Source organism: Carettochelys insculpta, chromosome 1 (genome assembly GCF_033958435.1).
Source record: "Carettochelys insculpta isolate YL-2023 chromosome 1, ASM3395843v1, whole genome shotgun sequence".
NCBI lineage: Eukaryota > Metazoa > Chordata > Testudines > Carettochelyidae > Carettochelys > Carettochelys insculpta.
The window spans coordinates 371,904,039-371,917,873 of NC_134137.1; the positions used below are offsets into that span (position 1 = coordinate 371,904,039).

Genomic DNA, 13,835 nt, shown 5'->3' on the forward strand with positions numbered 1-13,835 from the left:
TCTAGAATAAGGCAGCATCCCCCATGTGGCTTTCACACCTTGTGACGCCTGGGTGTGACAGCCCACACTGAATGACTGATGAACACGGACACCCTAAAGGCCCAGAGAAAGCCACCTGCTGCTCCACACCCAAACCAGGTGCAGAAGGCCACAGGGTGCAGGAGGAGTTACTCAGCATAAACAAGTGTTCCCAAATAGACACAAAGGAGGAGATAAACAGGGCAGCATCTTGGACTAGAACTGATTCTATCCAGAGTCACTTAGGAGGACCAAGGCCTCCTGTGCCTCTGCTCTGACTGGAGAGTTGATTGTAACAGGGGATGGGTCGCTCCAAGGGCTTGCAACATTACACAGCTTTGATGGGACAACACCAAAAGGTTCAGAGAAACACTTCAAAGCTCAGCTGCTCCTCCAAAGCTTTTTGGGCCTGGTAGCTTGACGGAGAGCCTCAAAAAATTAACACATCCTGCTTCTGGAGCTCACTCTTCTTTTATTCTAATAAATTCACCTTATCAAACAGCAAGTGAAATACAGATCTGCATTTGATTACCCTTTAAAACACCTTCAACCCTCCGTATCTCAGAATCAAAAAAACTCCATACCTGTCATAGTCATCTGGGTCAAGAGGCTGGTAACTGGCCTGGTAACAACTAATTCTCTTCATGAAGTCTTCCATGGCATCTGTTGAGTTACAATCCCTGTAATCTGGGCTGGACAATTTAACTTCCTGCAGTGACACAGAAAGCAAATCAATGAGTCATCAGAAAGCTTTCTGTGCTGAAAAAACCTTACAGAAGAGTCAGTCAATGACCATGCAAACACTATAGGTCTCGGAATAAACTACTTGTTCTACTACCAGGTGTTAAAATTGTGCTGAGAGTCACTGACTGAGCGGCTTACAATGAGAATTTGGAAATTATTGAAAAAGTAAAATAAGAACTAATGAAATGTATAAGATCGGTAAAGATACCGGAATCAACGGTTAGGTAGCTCAAGCGTTTCTCAATATTGTCAGCCTCGGTACTGTGTTGCCAAGAAGTGAGTCCGGCAACAGTCACAGCTCCCTAACAAGCTGGCTGAGGAGACTCACACCACGCAAAAAAAATATGCTATCCAATGGCTGAAAGGAGAACCAGCGAGATCTCCCTGGATAGAGAGAAAAGTGTTCTGTGCTTTAGTTTCCCCCTGCGCATAGAAGTAGCAGTACTTTACTTCCTCCCTCTGGCCTCATTAATTGGCACTTATTAATTGCTTTAGGATCCTTTGCGTCAAGCTCTGGCATTGCACTTCAGGGTGCTGGAGATAGCACACTATTTGCAACGACATCAAACAAGCTGATCCTGCAAGTCTGAGAGGGGTAACCGAGTGTCTGCACGCACAAAAAATCATCAAGGAAGTCCCATAGCACCTTAAAAACTTGGGATTTATTTGGGCATAAGCTTTTGTGGGTAAAACCCTACAAATTGCTTATGCAGGTCAGCGATACTGTGAGTAACATGGAAGCCAATGCAGCATTCATTCAATGAAAGTTAAGTGTGTCCAGAAGTGATTGCAGGACCAGGGCTTTCTGTCATTACTGCTTTAATAATGTATTTACTTATATTACACCTGAGCACAAACAAACAATCTGTAATGGCCAGTACAGCAAAAGGTTTACATACACTTTAGATAGAAAATTGGCTCCTATTGGCATATTAATTAACTTGAAGTTATTGATTTGTGTAAAATAAAGCAATCAAAAGGGAAATATCCAAAAGAAGGCTTAAGACAGAGAAAAACCTGGTCAGCTCCCAAGAATTTGCTTTCGGTCCTTCTTGGGGCCTGACCATGGCAGCCAAACACTCACTGAACTCTATGAGAGCTGTGCACACATAAGACTGATGAGATGGACCCCACTCAAGCATAGGATGTTCCCACGTGCACCCTCATGTGTCTGAACACAACTCAAAGCTCTGCATGTAGCTAACGCGATGAAGGGAATTCTAGGGAAAGGGAAGAAACGAGTTGGCTTTGTGTGTGGCAGCACCAGACAAACCCATGCCATAAAACTGTGTCACCAGTGTTCCCTCTCTGGTTTTTAACATCCAAATGCAGAATAAAGTTTGTTATGTGCCCCAGGGAATATGCGGATGTGCACCACCCACAAAAGCACATGCTGCCCACTCACTCTCCCTTGGGCGGCTGCCCAAGTGCTTGCCTTACAGGGAACACCGCCTGTCACCATTACAAAGGGCATCAAGGCAATGGCATTTGAGGTACTGGAAAATGACCTGGAAAGTCATGGAGACAAGACTGGGGTTTGGAGCACTCAGGCAAAGTTCTTTTTCAGGACAGAAGTAAAACTGCCTGTCTCTCCGCTGGCCAACAACAAGGAAGGGTGTGATGGTGGGGGGGAATCACCTGTTATGACACAAGAGCAGGCAGGGCAGGGCCTTAAAAAAAAGACAACTTCTCAAGGAGGAAACAGAATTGCCATTAATATTTCTCCCTCGCGAAGATTTCATCCAGCAAGGGATAAGCGCATAGTGAGGCCTGGTTACCATCTTTTCTTGTGTGTGTCTGTAATAGAAGACCTTGAGTCAAGTTAAAAGCTCCAGAGACTTTCACTGACAGTTAGGCTTCAAGGTCATTTTTGAAGCAGTCACTTAAGTACTCTTGGGGGGGAAAAAAAAATGCCACTTGTTAAGGTATTGTGACAAAGTGGGAATATTTTGAGGCATGCGCGTGCCTCAGTTTCCCACATACTCTAGTTTTGCTACCCAGTCCTGGGAAAGAGGTGAGATTTGCTCTCAGGGCAGAATGATCAGAGTCCTTACAGAATTGGCTGAAACCAGCCCAGGCCAACATGAAGCCCAGAACTACAAACAATGCAAGCACAAGTTATGAGTCACCAGAGTCTTACTAGCAGGAAACTCCAGCCAGGGGCGGGGGGGATGTCGCCCTGAACTCAGCATGGCCCTGCCTGAAGCACAAAGGACAGACATGACCAAGAGAGAGGAAAAGTTGACTTCTGGAAGAAGTGCAGGGCTCTCACTTGAAAAGGACAAAGGAAGGAAGTCAGAGACACAGAGCCTGAAAATGGGGTTTACTCCAGCTTGGCTGATGAATTGTGGCTTGACCGGAATGGACTACACTTAAATCTTTGTTTCTCTGTGCTAACATAACAACTTTCAATGTTGTGTTCCATTTGAGGAATAAACTTACTCATGAGAAATTACTGTTTAGGGGTGTCAATGCAAACAGCAGCTGGGGTGCATTAGTCACTGAAGAGCAGACATTTCTACCAGGAATCTACTTCAGCTGGACTTGCTGAGCAGAGCAGAGGGGTGGCAGGAGGAGGGGGCAGAGCTCAGGATCTCAATCTCAGAGACTGTGAAGCAGCGTGAACTGCCCTGAAGGAAGTGTCAAATCCTGGGAGGAGTCTTGCACACTAACAGACCTTCTGAGAGACTGTTCAAAAGGATAAGTGCAGACACACCCTGTGCATCCATGACAGTTGTAAGTTAAAAGAACAGGCAGTGAGATGCTCAAAAAGGATGGAATTTGGTGGCTATACTATAATGCTTTTTTTTTTTCCCCCCCCACTGTCCTGAAGGTCCTGGTGCCAGAGTCTGGACTCGCTTTCTGCCCTGAGGCAGGTGAACACTAAAAATCCTCAGCTACTACCCTAGTGAACTAACTACCCCAGTGCCACTGAAGTACAATACGCTGATCCCCAGCTAGGGCCAGATGCAATATGTGCAAATAGAGGATTTGGAAACAGATAACAGCTTTCCCTTCTCACCATAACGTTGGTGGCCACCACGGAGGGGTCATTGCAAACAGATTCAATGAAGAACACCTGGAAGACAAAGCAAATGCTAACTGAAGACAGGCAGCAAAACAGGAAGTTTATTACATCCAGCCTGATGTCTGCACTCGCTGCTCCATGCAGTTCTGAGAAGAAAGTTTCAAAACTACTTCCTAATCCACCACAGCAAAATTTCCACTGTTGTCGGCTCATCTGTTTTATTCTCCTTGGCTTGGAGATCTTACAGGGGCGGGGGAGTAGGGTGGAAATGTTCTTCAGTTTGGTTCCCACTAGTCTGGACTCTGGAAACCCCATGTCAGTTCCCTGTTCCACCACCCAGAAAGTCCATGACCTCCAGCAAATGATTTAGGCTCCAATCCTTAAAAGGTATTTAGGCATCTAACTCCCAAGTTAGGTATCTAAATATCCTGGACAACCTGGGTCTTCACACCTGTGCCTTTGTTCTCCCACCTGAAAACAGCACCACAAAGGTGTGTTGGGAGATCTGAGTGTTTCTCAGACACTATGGCACTGCAGGCCTGATAGGCATTTGGTAGGCAGAAGTCTGGTGAATACTGACCTTGAATCCATTTTCTTTGGCAAAGTTTAAGATCATTCCTCTTCTCTCCCTTGTTGTATTGGTAGCATCAAAAACCTGTGTAATAAAAATGCCAGTGCCATCAACTTCTGGGGGCATTTAAATAACACCTGGGAGGATGGGGGAGGATGGTCCTGACAATATATTTGCAGGAGTAGAGACTCAGAGAAAGAAAGTAACAAATTTGTCACTTAAGGCAGCATTCAGTTATAATCCTTAGTTTCTTAGAAATACGTGAGTAAAAACCTCCAGGATGGAAGCAAGGGAGACAAAAGAGTTGCCACACACTTAATGGAGTGTGTGTCTGGTAGTGACTGAAGTTGTGGGTTCAGTACTTGGCTCTCCCAGAAGCTTCCTTTGTAACCTTGGGCATGTCATTACATTCTTCTGCCCATTTTCACTCTTGCAAGCAGAGGTACAATACTCACAATGGGGGCTGCGAGGAAGACTTGGCTGATGTTTTGCAGGCTCTGGATACTGTAGTGACAGAAGTGTAACCCACACACCTGCGTGTGGTTAACTGTCCCATGTAGTGGTACCTAGACCACTTCACAGCAAAAGAATAAGTGTCCTCTATAGCCTAAGCTGAGAGCCAGCAGGCCTTTAGCTCAAGCTGCAGAGGTGCCGGCACTAAGTTCCAGAGGGCCCAGGTTTGAGTCTGCCTTGAGGGCAGTTACAAGAGGACTAAGGAAGTCCTGCAGTAATGATGGGAACTGCCTCTTTCCCAAAGTGCTGTTCCAGCACGCAAAACATTGGGCAGCAAGATGTGGTTTTGCTGAGGGACCATCTCAGGACATGCTCACGGGGGAGCATTTCGAGGATGGAAATGGATTGAAACCTGCTAGTTGAAACGAGGTCCAACTTACAGCGATTTGGCCACCTTCCTCCGACAGGTACAATTTGACGTCTCTCAAGGCAGCTAAGGCACATTGTCTGCAGCAGAGGAAGAAAGACGTGTTTCTTAAGTAACTAGAGATGCAGATTGGGTTTAACGAAGAGGACAAAGTTCCAACTACTTCCAACCAAACTACAACCCACCATTCCTGGTACGTGCAAGGACTGACATCCACTGATCGACAATCTGGACCCGCACGGCCCAAAGCCCCATTTGGGTCTTTACCACCAGGCCATGGGCAAGCAGATTGACACCCAGGACCCTCAGTTTACTCATTTTGCAGATGGACATCACATCCCTGATGCCCAGCAAGCAATTGATTAAAACTAGTGCTCTGGGAACATGAAGCCACTGTGCAGACTAATGTTATTCAACACCCCAGTGGAGAGGGGCAGCCCTTGCACCTTCTTGTGGCTCTGACAACCTAAGAGGGAGCTGCTCCCCGACCCCTGCTGCCTCAGGGTTTGCATTTCAGAAATGCTGAGTGCCCACAAGTTCAGCAGACATCAGTGGGTCCTCAGCAACTCTGAGGAATCAGGACCCAAGGTCCAGATCCTCATTGAGAGCTGGTTCTTAAATGCCTTTCAGAAACATTCCTCACCCCTTCCCCCCAGCCCCACAGCATACCTGGGACCACCCTGAATGGGGCAGCTCTGGCTAGCTGGAGCATCCCCTTCCATGGTGTGTCCCGGACCACCACACATGGGAGCTGCTCCAGCAGGGATGGAGAGCTCCTACCTGCAGTGCTCCCAGACCAGGCTGCTGGGGACAGGGGCTGCTTTGGAGTGTGGCAGTACTATGGGCAGGGAAGCTCCAGCCAGACCAGAGCACCGGTTAATATGTTAACCCTAGTGATTAGCCACTTAAGTCATTAAATGAGATTTTCCATCCCAAAGTGCAGATCAGACTGTGCTTCCAGAACAACAAGAAGTTTTGTGGCACCTTATAGACTAACAGATATTTTGGAGCATAAGCTCTCGTGGCCAAGGACCCGCTTCATCAGATGCATGAGTGGGGGGGTGGTTTCATGGGGGTATTTAAAGAGTGGGGTCCCAGTAAGAGGGAGGGCCAGAGCTGACAAGGTCTATTCAGCAACAAGGTGGAAATGGCCCAGTATCAACAGTACTTATCAAAAGAGGACAAAACAAGTCAGATCAGACAGGGGGATGTGAGCCTTTGTCAGAGTCTAATGGGGAGATATTAGACCCACAGCAGAGAAACTGCCTTTGTAAGCTGCGAGCCACTCCCAGTGTCTGTTTAATCCATGGTTAATGGAGTAAAATTTGCATATAAATTGCAGCTTAGAGATTTCTCTCTCCATTTGGCTTTTAAAATTCTTTTGTTTCAAGACTGCTGAATAGACCATGTCAGCTCTGGCCCCTCCCTCTTACTGTGACCACACTCTTTAAATACCCCTCTGAAACCACCCCCACACTCATGTATCTGATGAAGCGGGTCTTCGCCCACGAAAGCTTATGCTCCAAAATATCTGTTAACCTATAAGGTGCCACAAGACTTCTTGTTGTTCTCAAAGCTACAGGCTAACATGGCTCCCTCTCTCATACTATGCTTCCAGTTACACTAAGGGCAGGGTAATCCCGCTGCATCAGGGGAAAGGTTACCTCCACACTGCAGAGAGAGCAGGGGGGGTTAAGAGAACAAGCCAACAGCTCACTTACTTCCGGACTCTCATGGCCTCCTCGTTGTCGGGGCGGAAGAAGTCATAAGAGCTGTAATGCTTCACCGCCTCGCGGCGATACTCCCCCACGTTGAACACTGAAAGGTGAAGGCAGGCAGTGAGCACGGCGCTGGAAAGGGGCCAGCGAGCACGTCCCGTACACAGCTCAGCAGGCTCTGAGAACACGACAGCATTTACAGAACCCATGCAGAGACTGGCAGGAAAAGGGTTAACCTCCCCCTCTCTTTCTCCACACCCCCACTACAAAAATAGCATCTCCAGCAGATGTTCTCCAGGGAGCCCAGCTGCAAGGGGGTCAAACATGGCTGGGCCCTGCAAGGAGCTCCTGGGAAATTGCTGTTCCCTCCGGATATATCGGAGAGCCAGATTCACCCTTGAAGGTGAAGCAAGAAGTCTTTGGGAAATCCCTCAGGCCCTTTTGACACGTGAGCCTCACAGATGCGGCCCCCTTGGCGGAACAGAAACATCTCTGCAGAGTCACTGCTCAACAGAAGAGTTGGGAGACTGGCTGGAGCTGGGTAGACACCGCCACGTGCTCAGGATCCTCCTAGGGATCTCTTGCCCAGATGGACACAGAAGAAGGAGATCCTGCCAGCTGCAATCCACTGGAGTTTAACCCAGCAGGAACATCCCTGGCAGACCAGGGTACGTCTTCGAGCAGGAACAGGTGGTTGGGGCCTCACCTTTGGTTGGGACACCGATCCAGTTGAGGTAGCGGGTGAGCTTCTTGGAGATGTAAGTCTTCCCCCGTGCCGGAAGGCCAACCATGACAATCACAGTGGGGGAATTGGTCAGCTGTGGGCCGCAGGCTACAATGAGAGAAAACACACAAGCAGCTATTACAATCCTTCAGCCTCAGACCGTCAAGGTTTGACAAAGCCGGCATCAGGGCGTGTGCTGCTCCTCCAACATCCCCTCAGCCCATGGACAGCAGGATTGAATCAAATACCTCCCCTTTTTACATTAGCCCCCCCTCCACCACCCAAACCACTGGCGCCAGCCACTGAAGCCTTCTGCTGAGTCAGTCTGGCAATGGGATCTGCTGAATGAACCCATGTCAGAAGGAGCAAGGCTGGACAGCAGTCAGCTCTGGAGTCACTGGGTTTGCGAATGGGAGGTGGAAATCATGAGGTGATTATAAGCACTGACGTACCAGGAGGAGGGGTGGAGAAGTCTTACAGTTGAAACGTAGGATTGGAGACATAGGTCTACTCCCTTCTCTGCCACAGACTTCTTGCATGACCTTTGGCAAGTTACTTTGCCCTTCCATCGCTCCATTTGTGAAAACGGGGCCAATGATACCTCCCCCACCCTCACAGGGATGTGGACTATTTCACAGCTCTTCCTCTTTGCCCATGAAAGCTTATGCTCCAAAGTATCTGTTAGTTTATAAGGGGCCACGGGACTTCTTGTTGCATTATAGCCAAGTCCTTTAATGCTCCATGGTATGCCACATGCAAAACCTCCCAGCCTTCATGCTCAGCATAAAAAAGCCTTAAATATCAACACAGAGTGAAGTTATCTGCAGTCCTCATTTTTATACACAATCCCTTCAAGGGCACACTGCTTCACACACAGATAGTTCTGTCTAGTCTGTCAGACTCATCGGAATGACATGCAAGGAGTGAATGTCTAGTGTTATTACTGAAAGAAAAACTTGGCAACTGTACAGACTGAACACGAGTATTGCGCACCAAATACACAGGACTCCGGTATCCTCTGGCTGCATCAGATCAATCCGGATCATGTGATTTGCTGAGCTCCACCAACATTTTTAGATGGTGGAAAGCAGCAAGGAGGCTGACTGCTGAAAAGGAAGGTGGATGGGCCTTTTCTCAAACTACATTTGGGGGGGTCACAGTCCAATTTAAGGCAGGTAGATGCCTTTCAACGCTGATGTAAGTTCCTGCACATCTAGATCAGGAGAGATTTTCGCCACTTGGAATCCCCCCCCCCCCCCCCCCAAAAAAAAAAAAAACAACCCTAAAGCTTTTGGAAAAAGCACAACCAAGTACAAAAACTAAAGCAATGGTGAAAAAGATCAGTTAGCTCCTCAAGCCCACTCTCCTTGCCAATGCATGATAAAGCAATTGACAGAGTACTGGAGCCTAGCCAAGAGGGGTCAATACTGAGAAATAAATAAAGACAGAACTAGCGAACAGAGAGGTTGATGTGTTAATCTGTATCTTAACAAAACGAAAAAGCAGTTGTAGCACTTTAAAACTAACAAAATAATTTATTAGGTCATCACCTAGTAAATTTTTAGTCTTTAAAGTGCTACAGAACTACAGATGCTGAAGAACTATTTCTAGTGTACAGGACATCTTGTGAAGATGCAGAATCACCCCCCTATAGAGGGATCCAAGCAGTCTGGGAGATTTCCCACATATTGCAGCCTCACAAAAGGCCCAATCCAGCTCCCAGTGACTTTTTTTTGTATTGGGATGAAGCCCTTGTTCTGCAGGAAACTCATCCAAACAGCAAAATACCAAGAGAGAAACCTTTGAGGGGTTCAGAGAGCCACTGGCTTCCCCCTTATTGGGCAAAGCATATTGTTTAACAAACACAAAACAAAAAACTTTAAAACAAACTGAAGTGGATCTGTCCCACAAAAGGTCATCACCCAATGCATTATTTTGTGAGAGTCTTTAAACTGCGACTTTAAACTTAAAGACTAACAGATGTACTGGAGCATAAGCTTTGGTGGGCAAAGACCTGCTTCGTCAGATACCAAAGCTTATGCTCCAATGTCTGTTAGTCTTTAAGGTGCCACAGGACTTCTCGCTTCTTTTTTGCTTTGTGAAGATGCAGACTAACACAACTACCACTCTCTGATTAAATATACACGTGTTGCTTGAACTAAAGGGGAAGAAGCAAAGAACATCTTGAAACACTACAGTAGAAGCTTAAAGCAAATCTAGAGTTCTCACCTCTGGGCAGGGAGGGTGGGAAGTGAAGGGAGAAACTTACTTTGCTCCCTTCCCCCACAGCAGACAAGAAGAACCACAACACTGAGCCAAGAGGCATGTTGCCAACTGTGCTGACATTAAAAACAGATACTTGAATAGGGAAGGGAATTGCACCATTCGCTCTACTGAATATTTCATTATTCTTATGCTCCAATTAATTAAATCTGACCCTGTGAGGATGCAAGTGCATAGACACACAGGCAAAACTACCTATCTTAGGGTCTGATCCTCAGAGGTGCTGGGCACATATCCTGCTCCCAATGACTTTAAAGGGCATTACCAGGCATCCTCATTTGGAAATTTTTTCATCAGGTGCATTTTGTGAAAATCCAGCAACTCTGGGCTGGAGAGAGTCACTGGAGTAAAAGAGAAATAGCAGCTGGGAACAGGACATGCACTTGCTTGTTAAGAACCTGGTCTAAAGCCCACCAATGTCGGGGGGAGGGGTGTTAACAGGCGCTAGATCAGGAACTAAAGGAAAAACCTGGAAACATGCAGCATGGAGTATGTAAAATGAGCCAAAGATTTAGTTAATCCTTTCTGGCCACCACTAAATATAATACAGGTTTTAAAATAATCAGGACAAGTTGGGACTGTAAAGAGGATTCAGACAAGAGCTTCAGATGGGCAGAAGTCAGTGTAAGCATTTTCCAGTGTGCCATTGTATTCACCAGAGCGTGCAAGGGGAATCTTCTGCCACCACCAACAGGGATTTAAAACAGAAAATCCCCCCATCAGTGTTTATTTTCGCTTTCTAAAGAAAGGTCAAACACCAGATGCAAGATCAAGACAAAACAGAACACTCTGTTACGAGGGAATGCAAAAGAGAGCTAGGAAATATACCTGTGCAGCCATTTCTATGATGCATACACTTTATAGCAATATATGTGCATGTACATTTATGAAGAGATCAAAACATCTAGGTAAATTAGAGCATAAAGCGTTTCCATTGTCTTTCCAGCAGTGCATGGAACCTGGTAGTCCACCCCACAGAAATGTGTGTGTCCACGATATGCATACGCATTAGGCATACAACAACATTATGCATATAACCATGCACGCACACTGCATATGCAATACTGCTACACATGCACGGTCAGCAAGCACAAAGGAAAAGTACCAGCCCGGCATGCTCAAATATTCCAGGCACACACCCACCCCCCTTGTAAACCGAGAGGCGCTGCCCATTAAGCCGTCTGCAGTAACGTAGCCTCACAGACCCTACGTGAGAGACGTGCAGCTTGACAGAAATTTAATGGATCCCCACCAAAAGGAGGGAGGAAGGCATCACTTCACATCCACTCAATCCCTCCTAACGCGAAGCCACGCAATTAGCCTGATTATTTCACAGGCGCGCACGCAGCAAAAATGCAAACTGCTGGCCCTGGGAGCTTTCAGATGGTGCTGAAGGGAGACACTATTTCACAGGCGCGCACGCAGCAAAAATGCAAACTGCTGGCCCTGGGAGCTTTCAGATGGTGCTGAAGGGAGACACCCTCCCCGCCTCTTTTCCCAGGGGTTTCTCGCTATTTGTATGAGATACGGGTCTCGATTGTTGCTCAGCAGTGGGAGTGATTTGTTTGTGCAGATTTTGAATGGAGGAGATGCAGGAGGAGGCGGGGGGGTGCGGGGGCGGAATCCTTCATGCCCCAGTAAATAACATTTAATAAGTATCAGAGGGGTAGCCGTGTTAGTCTGGATCTGTAGAGCAACGAAGGGTCCTGTGGCACCTTATAGACTAACAGAAAAGTTTAGAGCATGAGCTTTCGTGAGTTAACTCACTTCTTCAGATGCTGGCATCTGAAGAAGTGAGTTAACTCACGAAAGCTCATGCTCTAAACTTTTCTGTTAGTCTATAAGGTGCCACAGGACCCTTCGTTGCTCTATTTAATAAGTATATTCCCCAGACTGGGAACCACCCCCGAGGGGACCCACTCCACGCTAAGGGAGAACAATTACAAGCTCCATTATCACCTTAACTAGCACCTTCCCGGAAGTCTTGATAAACCAAAATACATCACAAGTTCTCTCCCCACCACAGCAATTCAGGCTGATGACTGTGAAATACCGGGGCTAGGGCCATGGATGTTTTAGAGGGATTTCTTTAAAGAGCCAACCAGCCAAGTGGAGCACCCTGTAAAAGTCCCATCTGCCAACTGCATATCCCCAGAAAAGCAGCGCTCAATTGCAAAGCAGATACTCGAGCCTCCTCCACAAAGCTACTTCCTCTGCACATCTGCCTGACAAAGGAAGGCAGGGGGTGTCACCCAGCCCCTCACATAGCCCTGTTCTGCAGAAGCCCAAGGGGTTGGTCTTCTTCCTATGCTTTGGGCTTCTGTCATGGTATAATGTAGCAGAACAGGGCTATGTGAGGCCAAAGAGTCAGAGACTGCATTTGTTTTCCTTACTTGTGGTAAAGCCATATTGGCATTCAAGTACTACAGAGGCAGTCAAGTTAGTCTGTATCTTCAGAAACAACAAGAAGTCCTGTGGCACCTTATAGACTAACAGATATTTTGGAGCATAAGCTTTCGTGGGTCTTTGCCCACGAAAGCTTATGCTCCAAAATATCTGTTAGTCTACAAGGTGCCACAGGACTTCTTGTTGCATTGGCATTCAAGACGCATCACAAACCATTACATATATTTCATAGGCAAGAAGCTGGTTTTTAAACCCCAGGGGCAGAATTTCTGGTCCAGGGACACAAATGTGCAAGCCACTTGAGCACAAGTCAGCTGAAAAGACTGCTGTATATTCCCACAGGGCAGGGTCCGTGCAACCCTCACCTCACAACTGCAGTACTTTTGCAAAGGTTTCTTTGCATGCATCTTTAGGAATTGTCAAAAGGGACATCTTTACAGCTTTACTTATAAGTAAGCTGGTCAGCTCCCGGATGGTCAACATTTATATTGATTATTTGTATTGCGGTAGCACCTCCACAAACCCAGGGGTCCCACTTTTAAACTATGAGGCTTTATGTTCATGCCATTTTTTTTTTAAAAGTAGAATTACGAAGCTGTTCCAGCTTTACTGCACTATTCTCTCTGCTTACTCCTTTCGCCTACCTCCCAAAGGGATCACAACCTGTCTGTTAAAGCCCAGGCACTTATATGGCTCATTCTGCACAAGAAAGCAAAGGGCCGAAGGGACTCTCAACTGCTAAATCTGATCCCACTGAAGTCAGCAGGAAAACCCAAGCTGAATCAGGCTTCTGCCAATCCCAGTGGAAATAAAAGAGGAGCGAATGGGTTAACAGCTGGAGTCCGGTCACTCCAAGGTGATCTCATATGTAATTTTTAAAAATTAGGGCACACGTGCCAGCCCATCAGCAAGTCAGGGGATGCGCAAGTGGGTTAGAGAGATCAGTATTAGCATCCCTGATGGGGGGGGGGGGGGAAGTGTCGCGTCCTTCCAATGTCTCTGTGTATTTGGGGGCGGGGGGGGAAACGGCTGGACTTTCCAGTGCTAGATAATGGCAAATAAACATGTGATCTGCCACTCCTGCAGCACTCAGTCACCAGAGCTTAAAGGGCCCACGGGGAGAAAAGGAGGTGGGGGCAGGGTAGGAAAAGATAGAGGGAGGAATGCTACAGACTCGTTTTTGCTCAAGAAAACGGGACTTTGCAGCACTGCTCCAGGGAAGAGCCCCTTTAACCAGCTGTCGTGGGGAAGAGGGAGGGATGATGCTCTGCTGCAGCCACCCGGCTCCCAGAGGTGGGAGAGGGAGTATCTGCTGGGGAGGTAGCAGCTTTGGCGTGCACACAGAGGTCTTCTTCGGGGGCGTAGCGAAGTAACGATGGTAGAGAGCGTGGAGCTTTCCAATGCACGAGCCCGGAGAGATGCAAACAGGGCCCGCGCCCTCCGCAGCTCCTGAGCCTGCCGGG

The 13,835-nt window shown here is 47.3% G+C and overlaps 1 protein-coding gene across 5 annotated transcripts in view; it reads right to left on the reverse strand.

Moving 5' to 3' along the window:
• PFKFB3 (6-phosphofructo-2-kinase/fructose-2,6-biphosphatase 3) overlaps nucleotides 1-13,835 on the reverse strand; it is a 72,434-nt gene that overhangs the window by 13,280 nt on the left and 45,319 nt on the right. For all 5 annotated transcript variants that reach the window (XM_074975661.1, XM_074975634.1, XM_074975642.1 and 2 more), the window contains 6 exons: nucleotides 7,666-7,791; nucleotides 6,963-7,059; nucleotides 5,255-5,321; nucleotides 4,371-4,445; nucleotides 3,785-3,841; nucleotides 603-727 (listed from right to left, as the gene is read on the reverse strand). In XM_074975661.1, coding sequence (XP_074831762.1) covers nucleotides 603-727; nucleotides 3,785-3,841; nucleotides 4,371-4,445; nucleotides 5,255-5,321; nucleotides 6,963-7,059; nucleotides 7,666-7,791 — 547 coding nt within the window. The remainder of the gene's footprint in view (nucleotides 1-602; nucleotides 728-3,784; nucleotides 3,842-4,370; nucleotides 4,446-5,254; nucleotides 5,322-6,962; nucleotides 7,060-7,665; nucleotides 7,792-13,835) is intronic.